The 16,966-nt window shown below is 41.9% G+C and overlaps 1 protein-coding gene across 2 annotated transcripts in view; it reads right to left on the bottom strand.

The window, feature by feature from the left end:
• ACOX1 (acyl-CoA oxidase 1) overlaps positions 1-16,966 on the bottom strand; it is a 96,972-nt gene that overhangs the window by 51,538 nt on the left and 28,468 nt on the right. The window contains exons 3-4 of one of the 2 annotated variants that reach the window (XM_073606136.1): positions 10,923-11,083; positions 6,885-6,992 (exon numbers count right to left, since the gene is read on the bottom strand). In XM_073606136.1, the coding sequence (XP_073462237.1) occupies positions 6,885-6,992; positions 10,923-11,083 (269 nt within the window). Of the gene's footprint in view, positions 1-6,884; positions 6,993-7,244; positions 7,406-10,922; positions 11,084-16,966 lie in introns of both variants that reach the window. The other variant, XM_073606135.1, reaches the window with a different exon arrangement.

Genomic DNA, 16,966 nt, shown 5'->3' on the forward strand with positions numbered 1-16,966 from the left:
TTAGAAAAAAAAAAAAAAAAAAAAACTATCTTAAATATTAAATACACAAAAACAGGTAATCAAAACTTTTGGATGAAAAAAAATGGGCTAACTTTACTGCTTAGTTTTTTTTTTAATTCATTACTGTATTTTTTTTTTTTAAATTGCGTTTGAAAGACCGCTGCGCAAATACCGTGTGACATAAAATATTGCAACAACCACCATTTTATTCCATAGGGTCTCTGCTAAAAAAAATATATATATATAATGTTTGGGGGTTCTAAGGGATTTTCTAGCAGAAAATACAGGATTTTTACCTGTAAGCAACAAGTGTCAGAAAAGATTTAGTCTTTAAATGGTTAAACTGAGAGCTTCTACACATGGAGTTCAGTCTATTGATAAAAAGAACTTGAAAAGATACAAATGTATCTTCTTATCAGACTTGGCAGGCTGCCCAGAGGAGGAGAGAATCCTCTCCACAGGCAACTTGCATTGACTTCTATTACAGAAGTCATTTGCAAGTCAAGGCTGAAGTTACAATCTGCCTTTATTTATCAGCACAATCAACCGATGCCGATTAAGTAAAAAACGCCAAATATCGGCTGATATATCGGTCGACCTCTAACACACACACATATATATTATATATACATATATACATACATACATACATACACACATACATATACAGTGCCTTGCAAAAGTATTTTGGCATTTTTCGTGTTTTGTTGCCTCACAACTTGGAATTACCAAGGATTGAGTGAGGATTTGCATCATTCAATATACAGAACATGCCTACAACTTTGGAGATGTGTTTTTATTGTGAAGCAATCAACAAATAGTACAAAATAACAGAAAAAGTCAATGTGCACAACTATTCACCCCCCTAAAGTCAATACTTTGTAGAGCCACCTTTTGCGGCTATCACAGCGCCAAGTCGCTTTGGATAAGTCTCTATGAGCTTGCCACATCTTACCACTGGGATTTTTTCCCATTCTTTCTTGCAAAACTGTTCCAGCTCCTTCAAGTTGGATGGTTTGCGCTTGTGAACAGCAATCTAAGTCTGACCACAGATTTTCTATTGGATTGAGGCTTGGGCTTTGACTAGGCCATTCCAACACATTTACATGTGTCCCCTTAAACCACTCAAGTGTTGCTTTAGCAGTGTGTTTGGGGTCATTGTCCTGCTGGAAGGTGAACCTAGCCTCAATTCACACAAAGAGTGGTACAGGTGTTGCTCAAGAATATCCCTGTATTTAGCACCATCAATCTTTCCCTCAACTCTGACCAGTTTCCCAGTCTTGACTGCTAAAAAAAACATGGGGGGGGGGTATTGTGTTCTTTGGGTGATGAGATGTGTTGGGTTTGCGCCAGACATGGCGTTTTCTTTGATGGCCAAAAAGTTAAATTTTAGTCTCATCAGACCATATCACCTTCCTCCATACATTTTGGGAGTCTCCCACATGCCTTTTCGCAAACTCAAAATGTGCCATTTTGTTTTTTGCTGAAAGTAATGGCTTTCTTCTGGCCACTCTGCCATAAAGACCAACTCTGTAGAGAGTACGGCTTATTGTCGTCCTATGTACAGTATACTCCAGTCTCTGCTGTGGAACTCTGCAGCTCCTCCAGGGTTACCTTATGTCTGCTGCCTCTCTGATTAATGCCCTCCTTGCCTGGTCCATGAGTTTTGGTGTGCCGTCTCTTGGCAGGTTTGCTGTTGTGCCATGTTCTTTCAATATGGTTATGATAGATTTGATGGTGCTCCTATGGATCATCAAAGAGTTGGATATTTTTTTTTTATAACCTAAACCTGACTTGTACTTCTCAACAACAGTGTCCCTTCTTGTTTGGAGAGTTCCTTGGTCTTCATGGCAGTGTTTGGTTAGTGGTGCCTCTTGCTTAGGTGTTGCAGCATCTGGGCCCTTTCAAAAAAGGTATGTGTATGTAATGACAGATCAGATCATGTGACACTTAGATTGCACACAGATGGACATCATTTCACTAATTATGTGACTTCTGAAGGTAATTGGTTGCACCAGAGCTTTTTATGGGCTTCTTAACAAAGCGGGTGAATACAGTAGGTGACCGTGATATTGTGTCAATCTCGCCGCTGTTATCGGCGAGAGTTGACACCTGCGAGCCCCGTCGCGGGAGCCAGCGCCGAGCTGGCTCGCTCATCGGGAAAGGAAAAATGTGTTTTTTCCTTTCCCGATGAGCGACAAGCATTGCTGACAGGTGTTTGGTACGAATCATGAGGGGGAACTCCACGCCAAATTTTAAATAAAAAACCGGCATGGTTTCCCCTCCAAGAGCATACCAGGCCCTTAGGTCTGGTATGGATTCTAAGGTGAACCCCCTATGCAGAAAAAACGGCATGGGGGTCCCCCCCAAAATCCATACCAGACCCTTATCCGAGCACGCAGTTCGGCCGGTCAGGAAAGGTGGGGTGGGGAAGAGCGAACACCCCCCCCTCCTGAACCGTACCAGGCCGCATGCCCTCAACATGGGGGGTGGGTGCTTTGGGGAAGGGGGGCGCCCTGTTCCCCCTCCAAAGCACCTTGTCCCCATGTTGATGAGGACAAGGGCCTCTTCCCGACAACCCTGGCCGGTGGTTGTCGGGGTCTGTTGGCTTATCGGAATCCGGGAGCCCCCTTTAATAAGGGTGCCCCCAGATCCCGGCCCCCCCACCCTATGTGAATGAGTATATCGTACCCCTACCCATTCACCTGGGAGAAAAAAGTGTCAATAAAAAAAACACACTAGACAGGTTTTTAAAAGTAATTAGGCAGCTCCAGGGGTCTTCTTCTGACTTCGGGGGTCTCTTCCAAATTTGGGGGTCTCTCCTCCCGCTCCCCGGCCTCTTCTGCCGGGCTCCTCCGCTATCTTCTGCTAGCGGTGGCCTGATCTTCGCCGTCGTTTTGTTCCCTTCCCTTCCCTTTATAGGCATGGGGCGTGGTCACCAGGTGATGTCACCCGGTGACCCCGCCCCTTATAATGTCACAGTCCCATCATGCCCCGGGACTGACGTCATAAGGGGCGGGATCACCCGGTGACCACGCCCCATTTCTATATAAGTTGTTGTGCACCTCGCACACGGCATTACAGCGGGAGAGAGTGTTGTGTCAACATCGGAAGAAGAGAAGAGAAAACAAGACAACGGAGAAAACCGGGCCACCGATAGCAAAAGAGCGGCAAAAGAGCAGAAGATAGCGGAGGAGCCCGGCAGAAGAAGCGGAGAGCAGGAGAAGAACCGGAGATCTAGAGAAGAGGCCGGAGAGCGGGAGAATAACCGGACACCGGGAGAAGAGGCCGGAGAAGTCGGAAGAAGACCCCTGGAGCTGCCTAATAAATTACTTAAAAATAACACACTAGACAGGTTTTTATTGACACTTTTTCCCCCAAGTGAATGGGTAGGGGTACGATGTACCCCATACTCATTCACATAGGGTGGGGGGCCAGGATCTGGGGGCCCCCTTATTAAAGGGTGCTTCCGGATTCCAATAATCCCTCCACCCGCAGACCCCGACAACCAACGGCTAGGGTTGTCGGGAAGAGGCCCTTGTCCTTATCAACATGGGGACAAGGTGCTTTGGGGTGGGGGGGCCGCAAGGAGCCCCCCTTCCCCAAAGCACCCACCCACCCATGTTGAGGGCATGCGGCCTGGTACGGTTCAGGAGGGGGGGGGGGCGCTCGCTCGTCCCCACCCCTCTTCCTGACCGGCCGGGTTGCGTGCTCGGATAAGGGTCTGGTATGGATTTTGGGGCGTAGGGGGTACCCCTTAGAATCCATACCAGACCTAAGGGCCTGGTATGCTCTTGGAGGGGAATTCTTTCTCGCGCTGGCTGCAATAGGAAAATGTGTTTTTCCTATTGCAGCCAGCGCGAGATGTACAGTACCCTGTCACCGAGAACCAGCGCGATGGCACATGCCAATTATCAGTTTTTTATTTCTGAAAAATAGTTTTATGTATATATTTTTCTAATTTTACTTCACCAACTTAGACTATTGTGTTCTGATCCATCACATATAATTCAGATTAAAACAACATTGAACTAAAGGCTGTAATGTAACAAAATAGGTAAAAAGCCAAGGGGGGAGAATACTTTGCAAGGCACTGTATGTGCCACTTTGTGTTGGTCCATCACATAAAATCCCAATAAAATACATTTGCGTTTTTGGTTGTAAACATAACAAAATGTGGAAAATGTCAAGGGGCATGAATACTTTTTTCAAAAGCACTGTATATAGCCGTTTTAGACTTGACGTTCTGTCTATTTAAGCTGCAAAGCTGCCTCCCCAAGGAAATCTGCTCAAATACCCCAAAAGTCAGATAAAAAGTCTGCTGCTATCAACTGTTCCAAGAACAATACATAATTTTGCTCCTGTCCAGATCAATCTTATTAGGCTATTTGAGTGTCTAGAGAATTGGGGTAATGACTTCCTTATCCAAAATTGGGTTGAACAGGTTGATCTTTTAATGCTATCCACAGAATGTAATGGGGCAGTTTACCTGCAAAAGGTATAAAGACTGGAGCTCCAAGGCAAGGGATGGTATAGTGCTGCAGATATTTCACTGCGCTGCTCCTACACGCTCTTGCTGGATAGTACGACAATCAATTTTTTTTAGTGATATTTCCATACAAGGGTTACCTCATGACCAGTGATCTCTACAATATTAGAATAGGCTCAGCTGTTCACAAATGCTAAAAGCCACTACATCAAACAATCACACATAAGCAATCTAGCAATCTGAATAACTAAAAGAAGATCAATGGCACATCTATCAGTCCATCCCCACATGCCAGGGGGCTAGGGGTAACCATAGACTCTGACCTGTCCTTTCAGGCCCACATACAATCCCTGTCCAAGTCATGCCGCCTTAGCCTCCGCAACATTTCCAGAATACGCCTCTTTTTAAACTAATGACACCACCAAGGTTCTAATTCACTCCCTGTTTATCTCTTGCCTCAACTACTGCAACTCCCTCCTCTTTGGACTACCTTTACATAGACTATCCCCCACTTCAGTCCATAATGAATTCTGCTGCAAGACTCATCCACCTTACCAACCATTTAGTATCCTCCACTCCTCTCTGCCAATCCCTCCACTGGCTTCCACTCACCCAACGAATAAAATTCAAAGTACTAACAATAATTTACAAAGCCATCCATAACTCTGCCCCCAGCTACATCACTAACCTAGTCCCAAAATACCAACCAAGCCACTCTCTTCGGTCCTCCCAAGACCTCCTGCTCTCTACCTCCCTTGTCGCCGCCTCCCATGCTCGCCGCCAGAATTTCTCCAGAGCTTCTCCCATCCTTTGGAAGTCCCTACCCCAATCTGTCCGACTGTCCCCCAATCATTCCATCTTTAGACGATCCCCGAAAACCCTTCTCTTTAAAGTAGCCTATATTGCTTCTAACTAACCCTGTTTTACTACCTCCATCAGCTCATCCCCCACAGCCATTACCTTTTGTATCAATTGACACTTCCTTTTTAGATTGCAAGCTCTAATGAGCAAGGCCCTCTGATTTCTCTTGTACCAAATTGTAATGTAACTGTAAGGTCTGCCTTTATTTTGTGAAGCGCTGCTCAAACGGTTGGCACTATATAAAACCTATATAAGAATAATACATAATAATATTGTTCTACAGTAAATTGCCATCCAAAGGTTTTACACGGTAGAGGGTTAAATCTCAATTCAGAGTTAAAAAAAAACTTTTATTCAAGAAAAATGGAGGCTGGCATTGCTCAATTCTTTCTGAAAAGCATAGTTGCCAAACTGTTATGCTGACCCACTGACTTCAATACCTTTGACCTCTGACAAGTAGGCAGATCAGTAAGGCAATATGGTCAGCATGACTGCCAAACAACTAGCATTTTCCCAAAAGAAAGCTCAGCCATCCATCTTCATGACAAGTGACACATCAATAAAAAAAAAGGAAAAGCCATTATAAAAGTACATTAATGAGAATTAAAAAAGCCCTGCTGCTGATGATCCCAGTCTTTGCTCTCTTGCAAAGCTATACCCACTGATGGAAACTTTGGCATCTGACACTTCTGGATGTGTCAGATATCTACAGGGGTTGGAAAAAAAAAAATATGGAAACACTACACGATTTCCAGGTGTGAAAGTGCCAACATGTTTCGTGTTGAAAACGAACGTGCAGTAACATTATTTTCCTTCCTCTGTGAGACACCTAGCTAACAGGTGGGAAGCCTCACTTTCGTCATTCACTGCGTGCCCTGCTAGTAATATGGAGTCATGTCAGAGCTTACGGAGTTTCAAAGAGGGCAAATTGTTGGTGCCTCTCTGACGGAAGTTGCCAATTTATTTGCAGTGCTGAGAGCTACAGTATCAAAGGTTTCAATGGCATATACAGTTTCTGGGAAGACTACAGGACATTGCACAGGATTGTGACCCAGATTTTAGCATGAAGAGTGGTATCAGTTTTCATTATCCACCATCCAAGATTTAGATTTCTCAATTCCCAGGAGAATTCAGGCCGTCTTGGATGCCAAAGGCGGTCCAATAGCATATTAGATAATGATTTTGTTTTTTTATAATACTGGTTTTCCGTAATTTTGTCCAACCCCTGTAGGTTTCCCTGCTGCACACTCTAGTTCAACCTATCAGCCTCACTAGTGTGTCCCTGCAGTTCTGGACTGCAGCAAACATTTGAAAAAAAAACGGTGGCAGGACTGGTAAGTATTATGTAATTTACAGGCTTTTTTTTTTTTTTTTTTTTTTTTTAGCAAGAGAGTGGCTTTTAGTATTATTTTCTTAGCTACCTGATGTAACTCCCTTCTTTTAAACCCGTTTTGCAGTATTTTACTTGAATATGTTACCAATCTAAATCCTATATTGAACAATCCTGTGTTCTCTACGTCATGCAGTTGCTTACACCCTCCAGGCCACCACTTTATAGAGGACACAGTGGGGCTATTCAGTATAAACTCCTGTGTAGATGGGTCATAGGTGGCTGTTGTCTCCAGTCCTCGGAGGTGGGTTCCTTAAGGGATAGAAAGAAAAGAACCATGAACTAAAAAATAAAAACACAACACCCCACACACATCCCAAATAAAGGTGAAATTACAGTGTAATGACCATTCCCAGAGAGACCTGCAGGTCAACTATCCCTATACTAGCTTTACTCCAAGGCTAGAAGCTGGTTGATGGTAAAATATACGGTATACCATAATAATAGGTAAGCCTTCAATAAAATAAAAAAATAAAAAATATATAATAATAAAAAAGCAGTTACCATGTCCCATTTCAGTCTGAGCGTATGTCCCAATGATCTCCAAGTTCCAGGCAGGCATGAAGAAACGGTCCTGCTGTTCGGGGGTGGCTTGGCTTAGCAGAGTGGGCAAAAACATGCCCAAGTGAAGATCAAGGGGCTCAGGGCGGCCCCGGTGTACAAAGCTGTGAGAGGAGGAGGAGGAGGATGGAGCAGGGGGTAAAGGTAGGAGAGGGATGTAAACATCAGATAAGAATCAGTAGTGGTGAGGATTTGGAGAGGGGTTAAAATTTGGTGGTGAAGGGAAAGGTGATTACATCAGGAGGAAAAGATGAAAAAAAGAAGAAAAAAGACAATATTATGGTAAGTGAATTGATTTGTGAAAAATAGATTGAATTTACATGCAGACCACAATCGTCTAGCAGCCTACTAGAAAGCGATGCAGATCCAAAATTGGGTGGACAACTCAGACCTCATCATTAAAGGAGGACAAAGTACAGTTTTGGCAGCACAGTTATAATACAAAATGTTTAAGCCATTGACGTTGGTTAAAACTGTGTCAACGCACAAAATAAGATTTTATTTCAGTTTTTTTTAAATCACAAAAACTGCCTATAAAGAATTCTGTGTATTTCTTAAGGCAGGATTGTTTTGATATTAATCAGCAAGCATTCAATAAAGCCATGTAAATGCGTGCTGTAGCCTTGAAAATAATCAATTATCCAGCTAAAACAAAAGGTTTGTATTAGTAACTGTGTTACAGGATTATGCAAACGATTTAAATTGTTAACTAATCAGAAAAAAAAAAAAAAAAAAAAAAATCATGTAAGTAGTATATGTAAGTTTATTTTTCCTAAAATAAAAACACCTAAAAAAAAATATGTTTTTTTCTCAAAAGGACAGGTCTTTGCAAGTATGAGCTCTCTTGTTGCAACCGAGTACCCGAATTAAAATTCTAAGACTATAACGCTAGGATTACATTGTCAGACAACATAGTCTAAGAATTAGGAAAGTACACAGGTGCGCATTCCTAGATCGTTGCTGCAACTGGTGGCTAAAGGCATTGTGTATGAGGACTTAAAGTGTGGTGCAAGCATAATAATGTTAATAAGGGTTATTTATCTGAGCCCTACCTGGTAGCCAAAGAAACATGCACTGTTGGGGCTCATTCAAATGTGCAGCCAGGAAGTGGTAAAAGCATATGGTTGAGCTGCAGCTTTACTGCCCCTGCCTTCCCAACTAAATAAGCACAATGCAGCTGCTCAGCTGATCGCTGTATACACATGCCATGACAAAAACTACACCCCTGTGGCTTCAGTGGGCAGTACAGCCACAGAATGTGTCCCATTCAAGTGAACAGGGCTCTTTGCCAAGAATTGGTACACTAGCTTCTTTGGAGCGCTTTTGGAGCAAAGGGAGGATCAATCACATTAATGGTGCCGCACCAAAAAAACCCTAAAACCTTAAACATTCTAAAACTACAAAAAAAAAATCTTTTTTTTTTTTTGCACTGTAAAAGCTTAAGCCGGACTGCAAAAAACGTGATAGCAACGTTGTCAGTGCAGAAAAGCCACCTTGTCTACCAGCGTATTGCTTTGCATACAGGACCTGGCCTTCTATAGTGTGCACCACCTGTGCTAGAGGCTGCTATAAAGCTACAGCGATAAACTTTAGAGGACCATTTGCACTTGCATTGTGGTAACATGCAGTGATACAGGAGTTTTACTGCAATGCATGGTAACACACATACCACAGTGCTGTGAATTCTCCTGAAGATGAAGGTATGTGATCCGTGAAGACCTCATATGAATGTATGAATAAAGACAATTAAGGGATGGAAATCACAGATCTTAGGAGTGCCTCCACATATTAATAATTCCTACTTTGTAGGTAGTTAGACAAAGCGGCACTGTGCAACAATGTTAGAACAATTACAGGTCCTGATTTTAGAATTAGACATGCAATAGGAAAGGAAGTGATAGGGGATAGGGGAGTGTCGGTATACTAGAGTAGACTATCAGTTAATTCTGTATCTGTTGAGGGCATGCCAGAAGCATTCCAAATCAAAGAGACCCTGCACCAGACCATTTGTTTCAACAACAATCTTTCAATAATATTTTATGTACAATTAACATTTTAAGTTATATAAAGGATAAGTTCATCTTTTGTAACATGTTACACCCATATTCAGGGTGTAACATGCTACGAATAGAATGGCCCCCGCACCTCCCAGATTCCCCATTCTGACAGCAGGGATCTTCTCCCTCTTGGTAGCCATCAAAAAATAAAAATAAATAAAAAACTGTGGCCGAGCGGGGCTGTGCCTGCCCAGTCGTGTCACTCATTCACAGGGGCCTGTGAATTAAAGTGTCCCTTTAAGTGACATCTCTAAATCTGCTGGGACTGCTGAATTACATACATGATAATGGCACCCAGCAGCAATCTTAGTGTTTTATGGATGTGTAAAAAAAGGGAGGCTTTTACATTTAAAAGGATGAGTTCACTTTTTAGAAAAAAAAATAATAAATAAAAAAAAATAATAAATGCACATTTCTTTGCACGTAAAATATGTGTATTTATTATTATTTATTTTTTTGGAGCCTATAAAGCATTGTACCAGCGATCAGCAGATCGATGGTGCCATGCAGGTCTCCAGCAGATCTGCCAGTGTATCTGTGTGCCCATACATCCCGTAACGAGCAAGCAGATACAATCTGACAGAAGGAGAGAATGAACTACCATGGCGCTGTGGAGCCCCCTGGTAGTTCATTTAAAACTACAAGCCAACAGCTGCAAAGGCTGCCGGACCTTGTAGTTTTCCATTCTTATAGTATTCCCCTTTACTGCTTCCTCAGCAGCTACATAAAACGTTATGCAGAACAGTGAAAAGAGGTGCAGAGGAGCAGGGCCAGCTCAGATAGTAATTAGAAACTCCAAGGAAGGAATGTGATGTGCAAAGAAGCAGGGGGCTGTACTAGGGATATGCCCTTTTCTGGCAAACTTTCTAGCAAGATCATATGAAAGTGCAAGTAAGCATTTAAAAACTCCTGATTTTTCTGTGATTTTACCTGCATTTTTTTTTTAAGTTAGTGGCAGGGTCTCTTTATGCTGGTAGATACATTCATAAACCCAATGTCTATTACTCACCTCCTATACCAATACACTTAAGATGACATCTCTTTTGTCCAAGAGAAGAGCTTCTGGTCTTGTTCATGCTACAGCTATAATATGGAGCTTGGCACGTAGTTTTGATCCCTGCCAAACCACCCTAAGCAATGGGCACAAATGAGTGCACAGAGCTGAATAGCTCAATTCAGATACTAGCAGTCTGACCACTGGATGTGATGTTCAAATTAGGAAGTATGAACCGTATTGCAGGGACAGCAAGTAACCCCAATTGCCCCACTGTAGTTGTGCCAAGTCAGAGAGGCCGCTGCTCCCCCACAACAATGAGACATTAAAAAGTTAGTATTTTATTGCACCTGAGTTTTATTTATACCATTTTAACTGAAACTACAATTGGGCATTAGGTCTAGAAAAAATGTTACATATGAACTTCAACCATCACATGAAGTCAATCATCTGGCTGCAGATGCCACAGCCCCATGGGTATGTTGCACTAGTAACTAGGTAAAGATTTACTAGAGCTGCAGGTCTCCCTGGTATTCCCATCACTGCCATCCTTCTAACACAAACACTAACCATGGCCAAGCTCAGTTTGGGCATACGTGCCAATGGCTTGCATACTCTTGACAAGAGGCAACCACTTCTTACGCTGTGTGTCATCGGACTGCTTTGCCACCATGTTAGTGAACATGCTAAAATGTAAGGACAGGGGATCTGTCTTGGAGCCCAGACATGTTCTAGAGGAAAGACACAGTTAGATCAAATGCTAAGAACTATGGAGACAAAAAGACAAGAATCTACTGCATGTCATCATTACCCAATTCCCACAAAAAGGTTTTTACTCTCCACAGCTCCTGTTCATATGTAGGGTGCTTGCCCACTAGGCAGTAGAAAAAAAATGCCAGAATTGCAAGCAGAAAAAAGCAGCTTAAAATAAATAAATAAATAAATAAATAAATAAATAAAACGCTCCTATGGAGCAGATTGTACATGTGTTTAGGCACAAAATCATTTTTCCAAACACACTAAAAAAATGTATACTTAAAATTGCTTGATGTGGATAACCGCCACATTTAGACGGGTTGTGCAGATAAATGAAAAACAAAAGGGTGATATATAAATACCAAGTGATGCAGAAGACAAGAATGTTATATCTACACTAGGTCATCATTAACCACTACCCATTAAAGGGTACAAAGTGACAATACCTTAAAACAATGCATCAAAATCAATAGATGGTGCTGCGCTCTTATGCCCTGTACACACGGACGGATTTTCCAATGGAAAATGTCCGATCGGAGCGTGTTGTCGGAAATTCCAACCGTGTGTGGGCTCCATCGGACATTTTCCATCGGATTTTCCGACACACAAAGTTGGAGAGCAGGAGATAAAATTTTCTGACAACAAAATCCGTTGTCGGAAATTCCGATCGTGTGTACACAAATCCGACGGACAAAGTGCCACGCATACTCAGAATAAATAAAGAGATGAAAGCTATTGGCCACTGCCCCGTTTATAGTCCCGACGTACATGTTTTACGTCACCGCGTTTAAAACGATTGGATTTTCCGACAACTTTGTGTGACCGTGTGTATGCAAGACAAGTTTGAGCCAACATCCGTCAGAAAAAATTCTAGGATTTTGTTGTCGGAATGTCCGAACAAAGTCCGACCATGTGTACGGGGCATAAGTGATAACACAAACAATGTGCAAAATTAAAATTAAAGTGATGGGTGCTACAATAGAGAAGTACAAACAATAAATATGTAACGTGACTGTAGACAGTGGAAACCTCAATGGTTATTGCATCTCTTCATTTATTGCAATACTTAAAACAGCTATAAAATTCATATATCTAAATAATAAAGTTCTGGGTAATTCAGCATTCTCACTCCAGCAATGAACACATCTATTTCAAAAAGAGGACTTCTTGGGCTTGGCTGCGATGGGGGTGGAAACCCCTAAACATGGAGTTTTAATTGCATGCCGGATCCTCTTACTGATGCATTGCATTTCCCAATTTTGGGTCACATTGGAAGAACAGAAATACATCAAAATGTCCTTTTGGTGATGGTTTACAATATATATTTTGATTTGTTCATGTGAAGAGGTTTTTACTACCTGCAGCCTTGAAAGTGTGGACTTTGCTTCATGTTGAATGAACATAGCACTGATATATGCAGTATACTATATCCCTACGATATCACATTTGACAATTCACACCAGGAGTGTTTGTTTACCGTGCGTGCAGCCATGAGAGTGTTTCAGGACATTGCAGGTCTTATTTTTTTAAACTTTATTCCATTGAAGCTTCTGGCATATTTGTTTAAGCCAATTTAAAGCACTAGGGGAGGAGACCAGTTTTTGCAGGGTAAAGCTACCATAGATGGTTTGCATCTCGGCCGCTTCAGCAGGGACTGGCTGACATTCAATCTATCTATGGGCAGGCTGATATGATAATACCCGAAGTCGATCCATCGATCGACTTGGGTACAACCAGTATGTCAGATTTCTAGCGATTATTACCAGTGGCTATAGCACCTAGCAATAATCACTGTGTGCTCCCCGCAGGGGGGACAGCCCCCCCCCGAGAACACAATAGTTCCACTGGTGTGATATTCTTTCCCTCGAACTGTGGTTACAGAAAAGATAGAAACGCATAAAAAACACCTGAAAGAACAAACAAACAAAAAAAACACTTGATTTGAGGGTTTATAGGTGTTGCCTTTGCGATCTATGGGACAAACCTGCTCAAAAGTAGCTCCAGCAGCTTGGCATTGAGCTCCAGCACCTGAGCGCTCATATATGAATGTCTACAATTTATTTAATGAGATTCTGTTTGCAGAGAGTTTTGGAGCTATGAGCTACAAAACACCCTCGTGTGAATGGGACCTTCAGAGGTGAGAAAGTACCTGCATCTATTCTTCATCACAAAAGGCTCTGAAAATTAGTAAAATGAGGTAAGCCTATTCTGATAGTTTGCAAGACAAATGTTATTCCAAAGATTCTAACAACAGTTATTATATTCTCTCCCAGCACCATGCAGGTCAGCTGCAGTACTTGTAATAAATTGATTTGCTTGTAAACATAAACCATTCTGATCTTCGCCCTTTGTGCTGGGTGGAGCAGTGCAGCCCTTTGTACCATGCACTCATTGGGCACAGCGTCCAGGTTCTAACTTTCCGGTAGGTGCCAGTAAACACAGCCAGGGACTGAATACTAGGGCACAGGTGAAGTCCAACATATCTACAATAGATTTAGCACAGAAGGCAGTGTGTGCAGAGTTCAGTCAGTGTGATCATTCCAAGCTAAGCTACGTGACGTAAAATGAGGAGATCACCACCTTTTCACTATAAGCTTCCAGTTTGTGTGACCAATCTTCTAGACCAGTAAATAAATATATAAAATGTTAATTACTTGGCTGTCGCGTTTATGACTTTGCCTAATTTCCATCAATTCACTCTATTCACTGACTTTCATTTACTGCATGCTTGTTCTGGGACAGACACAACACACAGCCAAGCAACTAGTATTTTGAAATGGAGCTCAGCAGACGTGTACCTGTAGTGAAACATGAAGGCTGTCAACGCTGTCCACTTTCTTTAAAAATAATAGATGCCTGGCTGTCATGCCGATCCCCTGGATTCCAAATCATTAAACACGGATCCAGAGAAAACATATTTAATGACTAAAGTCAGAACCTCGAATATGCACTCCTGCTCTGGGTCAGTTACTTAGAAGGCACTGATTTTAGCGGATAACCAGGACAGCCAGCAAATTAACGTTTTAGGAAAGCCCAGCACTGGTAGCCTGTATATACCCTGTATGTATATGCTGTCTCTCAATGTTCAAACATAATTTACGAAACAGAAAGAATATATCTAAGGGGCCTATTTACAAAGCAGTTGTATGGCTTTTCTTTAGAAGAAATAAATTCCTCCAGTATATTTATATAGCACAGGGTTATTACAACCATCTTATCCTAAGGCCCCTTGCATGCTGGGCATTTGCTTTGGACCTCTGAAAATCAGCGCTTCTGGTAGGAGAAAAGCTGCTTAAAAAAAATAACAAAAAATAAATAAAGGGGAAGCATGATATTATTTATAACAGAATGTGTGTTGTAGCAAAGGGACTGTAAAAGGGCTTACATGAAGTGAGCAAAAAGGAAAAATATCGCATACAATTCCATATTTATTATATAAAAGTTAAAGTGGTTGTAAACCCTTACAGTACATACAGTGGGGACGGAAAGTATTCAGACCCCCTTAAATTTTTCACTCTTTGTTATATTGCAGCCATTTGCTAAATACATTTAAATTCATTTTTTCCCTCATTAATGTACACACAGCACCCCATATTGACAGAAAAAAAAAAAAAAAAAAAAAAAACACAGAATTGTTGACATTTTTGCAGATTTATTAAAAAAGAAAAACTGAAATATCACATGGTCCTAAGTATTCAGACCCTTTGCTGTGACACTCATATATTTAACTCAAGTGCTGTCCATTTCTTCTGATCATCCTTGAGATGGTTCTACACCTTCATTTGAGTCCAGCTGTGTTTGATTATACTGATTGGACTTGATTAGGAAAGCCACACACCTGTCTATATAAGACCTTACAGCTCGCAGTGCATGTCAGAGCAAATGAGAATCATGACGTCAAAGGAATTGCCTTAAGAGCTCAGAGACAGAATTGTGGCAAGGCACAGATCTGGCCAAGGATACAAAAAAATTTTCTGCTGCACTTAAGGTTCCTAAGAGCACAGTGGACTCCATAATCCTTAAATGGAAGACGTTTGGGACGACCAGAATCCTTCCTAGAGCTGGCCGTCCAGTCAAACTGAGCTATCGGGGGAGAAGAGCCTTGGTGAGAGAGGTAAAGAAGAACTCAAAGATCACTGTGGCTGAGCTCCAGAGATGCAGTCGGGAGATGGGAGAAAGTTATAGAAAGTCAACCATCACTGCAGGCTTCCACCAGTCGGGGCTTTATGGCAGAGTGGCCCGACGGAAGCCTCTCCTCAGTGCAAGACACATGAAAGCCAGCATGGAGTTTGCTAAAAAAACACCTGAAGGACTCCAAGATGGTGAGAAATTAGATTCTCTGGTCTGATGAGACCAAGATAGAACTTTTTGGCCTTAATTCTAAGTGGTATGTGTGGAGAAAACCAGGCACTGCTCATCACCTGTCCAATACAGTCCCAACAGTGAAGCATGGTGGTGGCAGCATCATGCTGTTGTGGTGTTTTTCAGCTGCAGGGACAGGATGACTGGTTGCAATCGAGGGAAAGATGAATGCGGCCAAGTACAGGGATATCCTGGACGAAAACCTTCTCCAGAGTGCTCAGGACCTCAGACTGGGCCGAAGGTTTACCTTCCAACAAGACAATGACCCTAAGCACACAGCTAAAATAACAAAAGGAGTGGCTTCACAACAACTCTGACTGTTCTTGAATGGCCCAGCCAGAGCCCTGACTTAAACCCAATTGAGCATCTCTGGAGAGACCAAATAATGGCTGTCCACCAACGTTTACCATCCAACCTGACAGAACTGGAGGAGGAATGGCAGAGGATCCCCAAATCCAGGTGTGAAAAACTTGTTACATCTTTCCCAAAAAGACTCATAGCTGTATTAGATCAAAAGGGTGCTTCTACTAAATACTGAGCAAAGGGTCTGAATACTTTAGGACCGTGTGATATTTCAGTTTTTCTTTTTTAATAAATCTGCAAAAATGTCAACAATTCTGTGTTTTTCTGTCAATATGGGGTGCTGTGTGTGCATTAATAAGGGAAAAAAATGAACTTAAATGATTTTAGAAAATGGCTGCAATAAAACAAAGTGAAAAATTTAAGGGGGTCTGAATACTTTCCGTCCCCACTGTATACCCAGTAAAGTGACTGACCTCAGGTGATACACAGATACAACTTATGTAGGAGGATGTATCTGTCTATCTTCAGTCGAAAGAAATACATCCTAAAAATAAAAAAATTCAGAAAAAAGGGGACGGAGAGCAGAAATTACACTCTGCAGAGCTCAGTGAGGAAAGTTCTAGGAGCCGATTGGAGGGTAGAGACACACCCCCTTTACACAGCTCACAGGATCAGAGTTGAGACCTGCTGGAGCTCCCTCCTGTGTCACCATTTTTCTCTTGGTGTCAGGAAAACTTGTAAGCAGTGATTTATGCAGATAGCAGCAGACAGAAATTACACTTACTTAGTGCTCTTAATTGAGACAAGTACACACTACATAGGGATGTGGACAAGTTTTGTAAAAACGGGAATATTCTCTGTATTATAGAACTGTACCTGGGTACAACACACGGCTGCTGTTACAACTTATGTCTAACTTTTGTATAATAAATTTGGAATTTTATGTGATAACATTTCTTTTTTGTTGGTTTTGCTCACTACATGTGACACTTTGCTACAGCACACCTTCTGTGATAAATGTTACATTGAAATTATTATTTCAAAACACTATGTAAATCCCTGATACAGGGGGATTTTTTCACTCCCAAAAAGCATTAGTTGACTGTTTTTTTTTGTGGAAACAATTGAAGGCTTTGGACTCCTAAGATATTATTTTGGTGCGCTTATTGGTTCTTTTGCACATGGGATTTCTC

This window comes from Aquarana catesbeiana, linkage group LG12, assembly GCF_042186555.1.
Source record: "Aquarana catesbeiana isolate 2022-GZ linkage group LG12, ASM4218655v1, whole genome shotgun sequence".
NCBI classification, from domain to species: domain Eukaryota; kingdom Metazoa; phylum Chordata; class Amphibia; order Anura; family Ranidae; genus Aquarana; species Aquarana catesbeiana.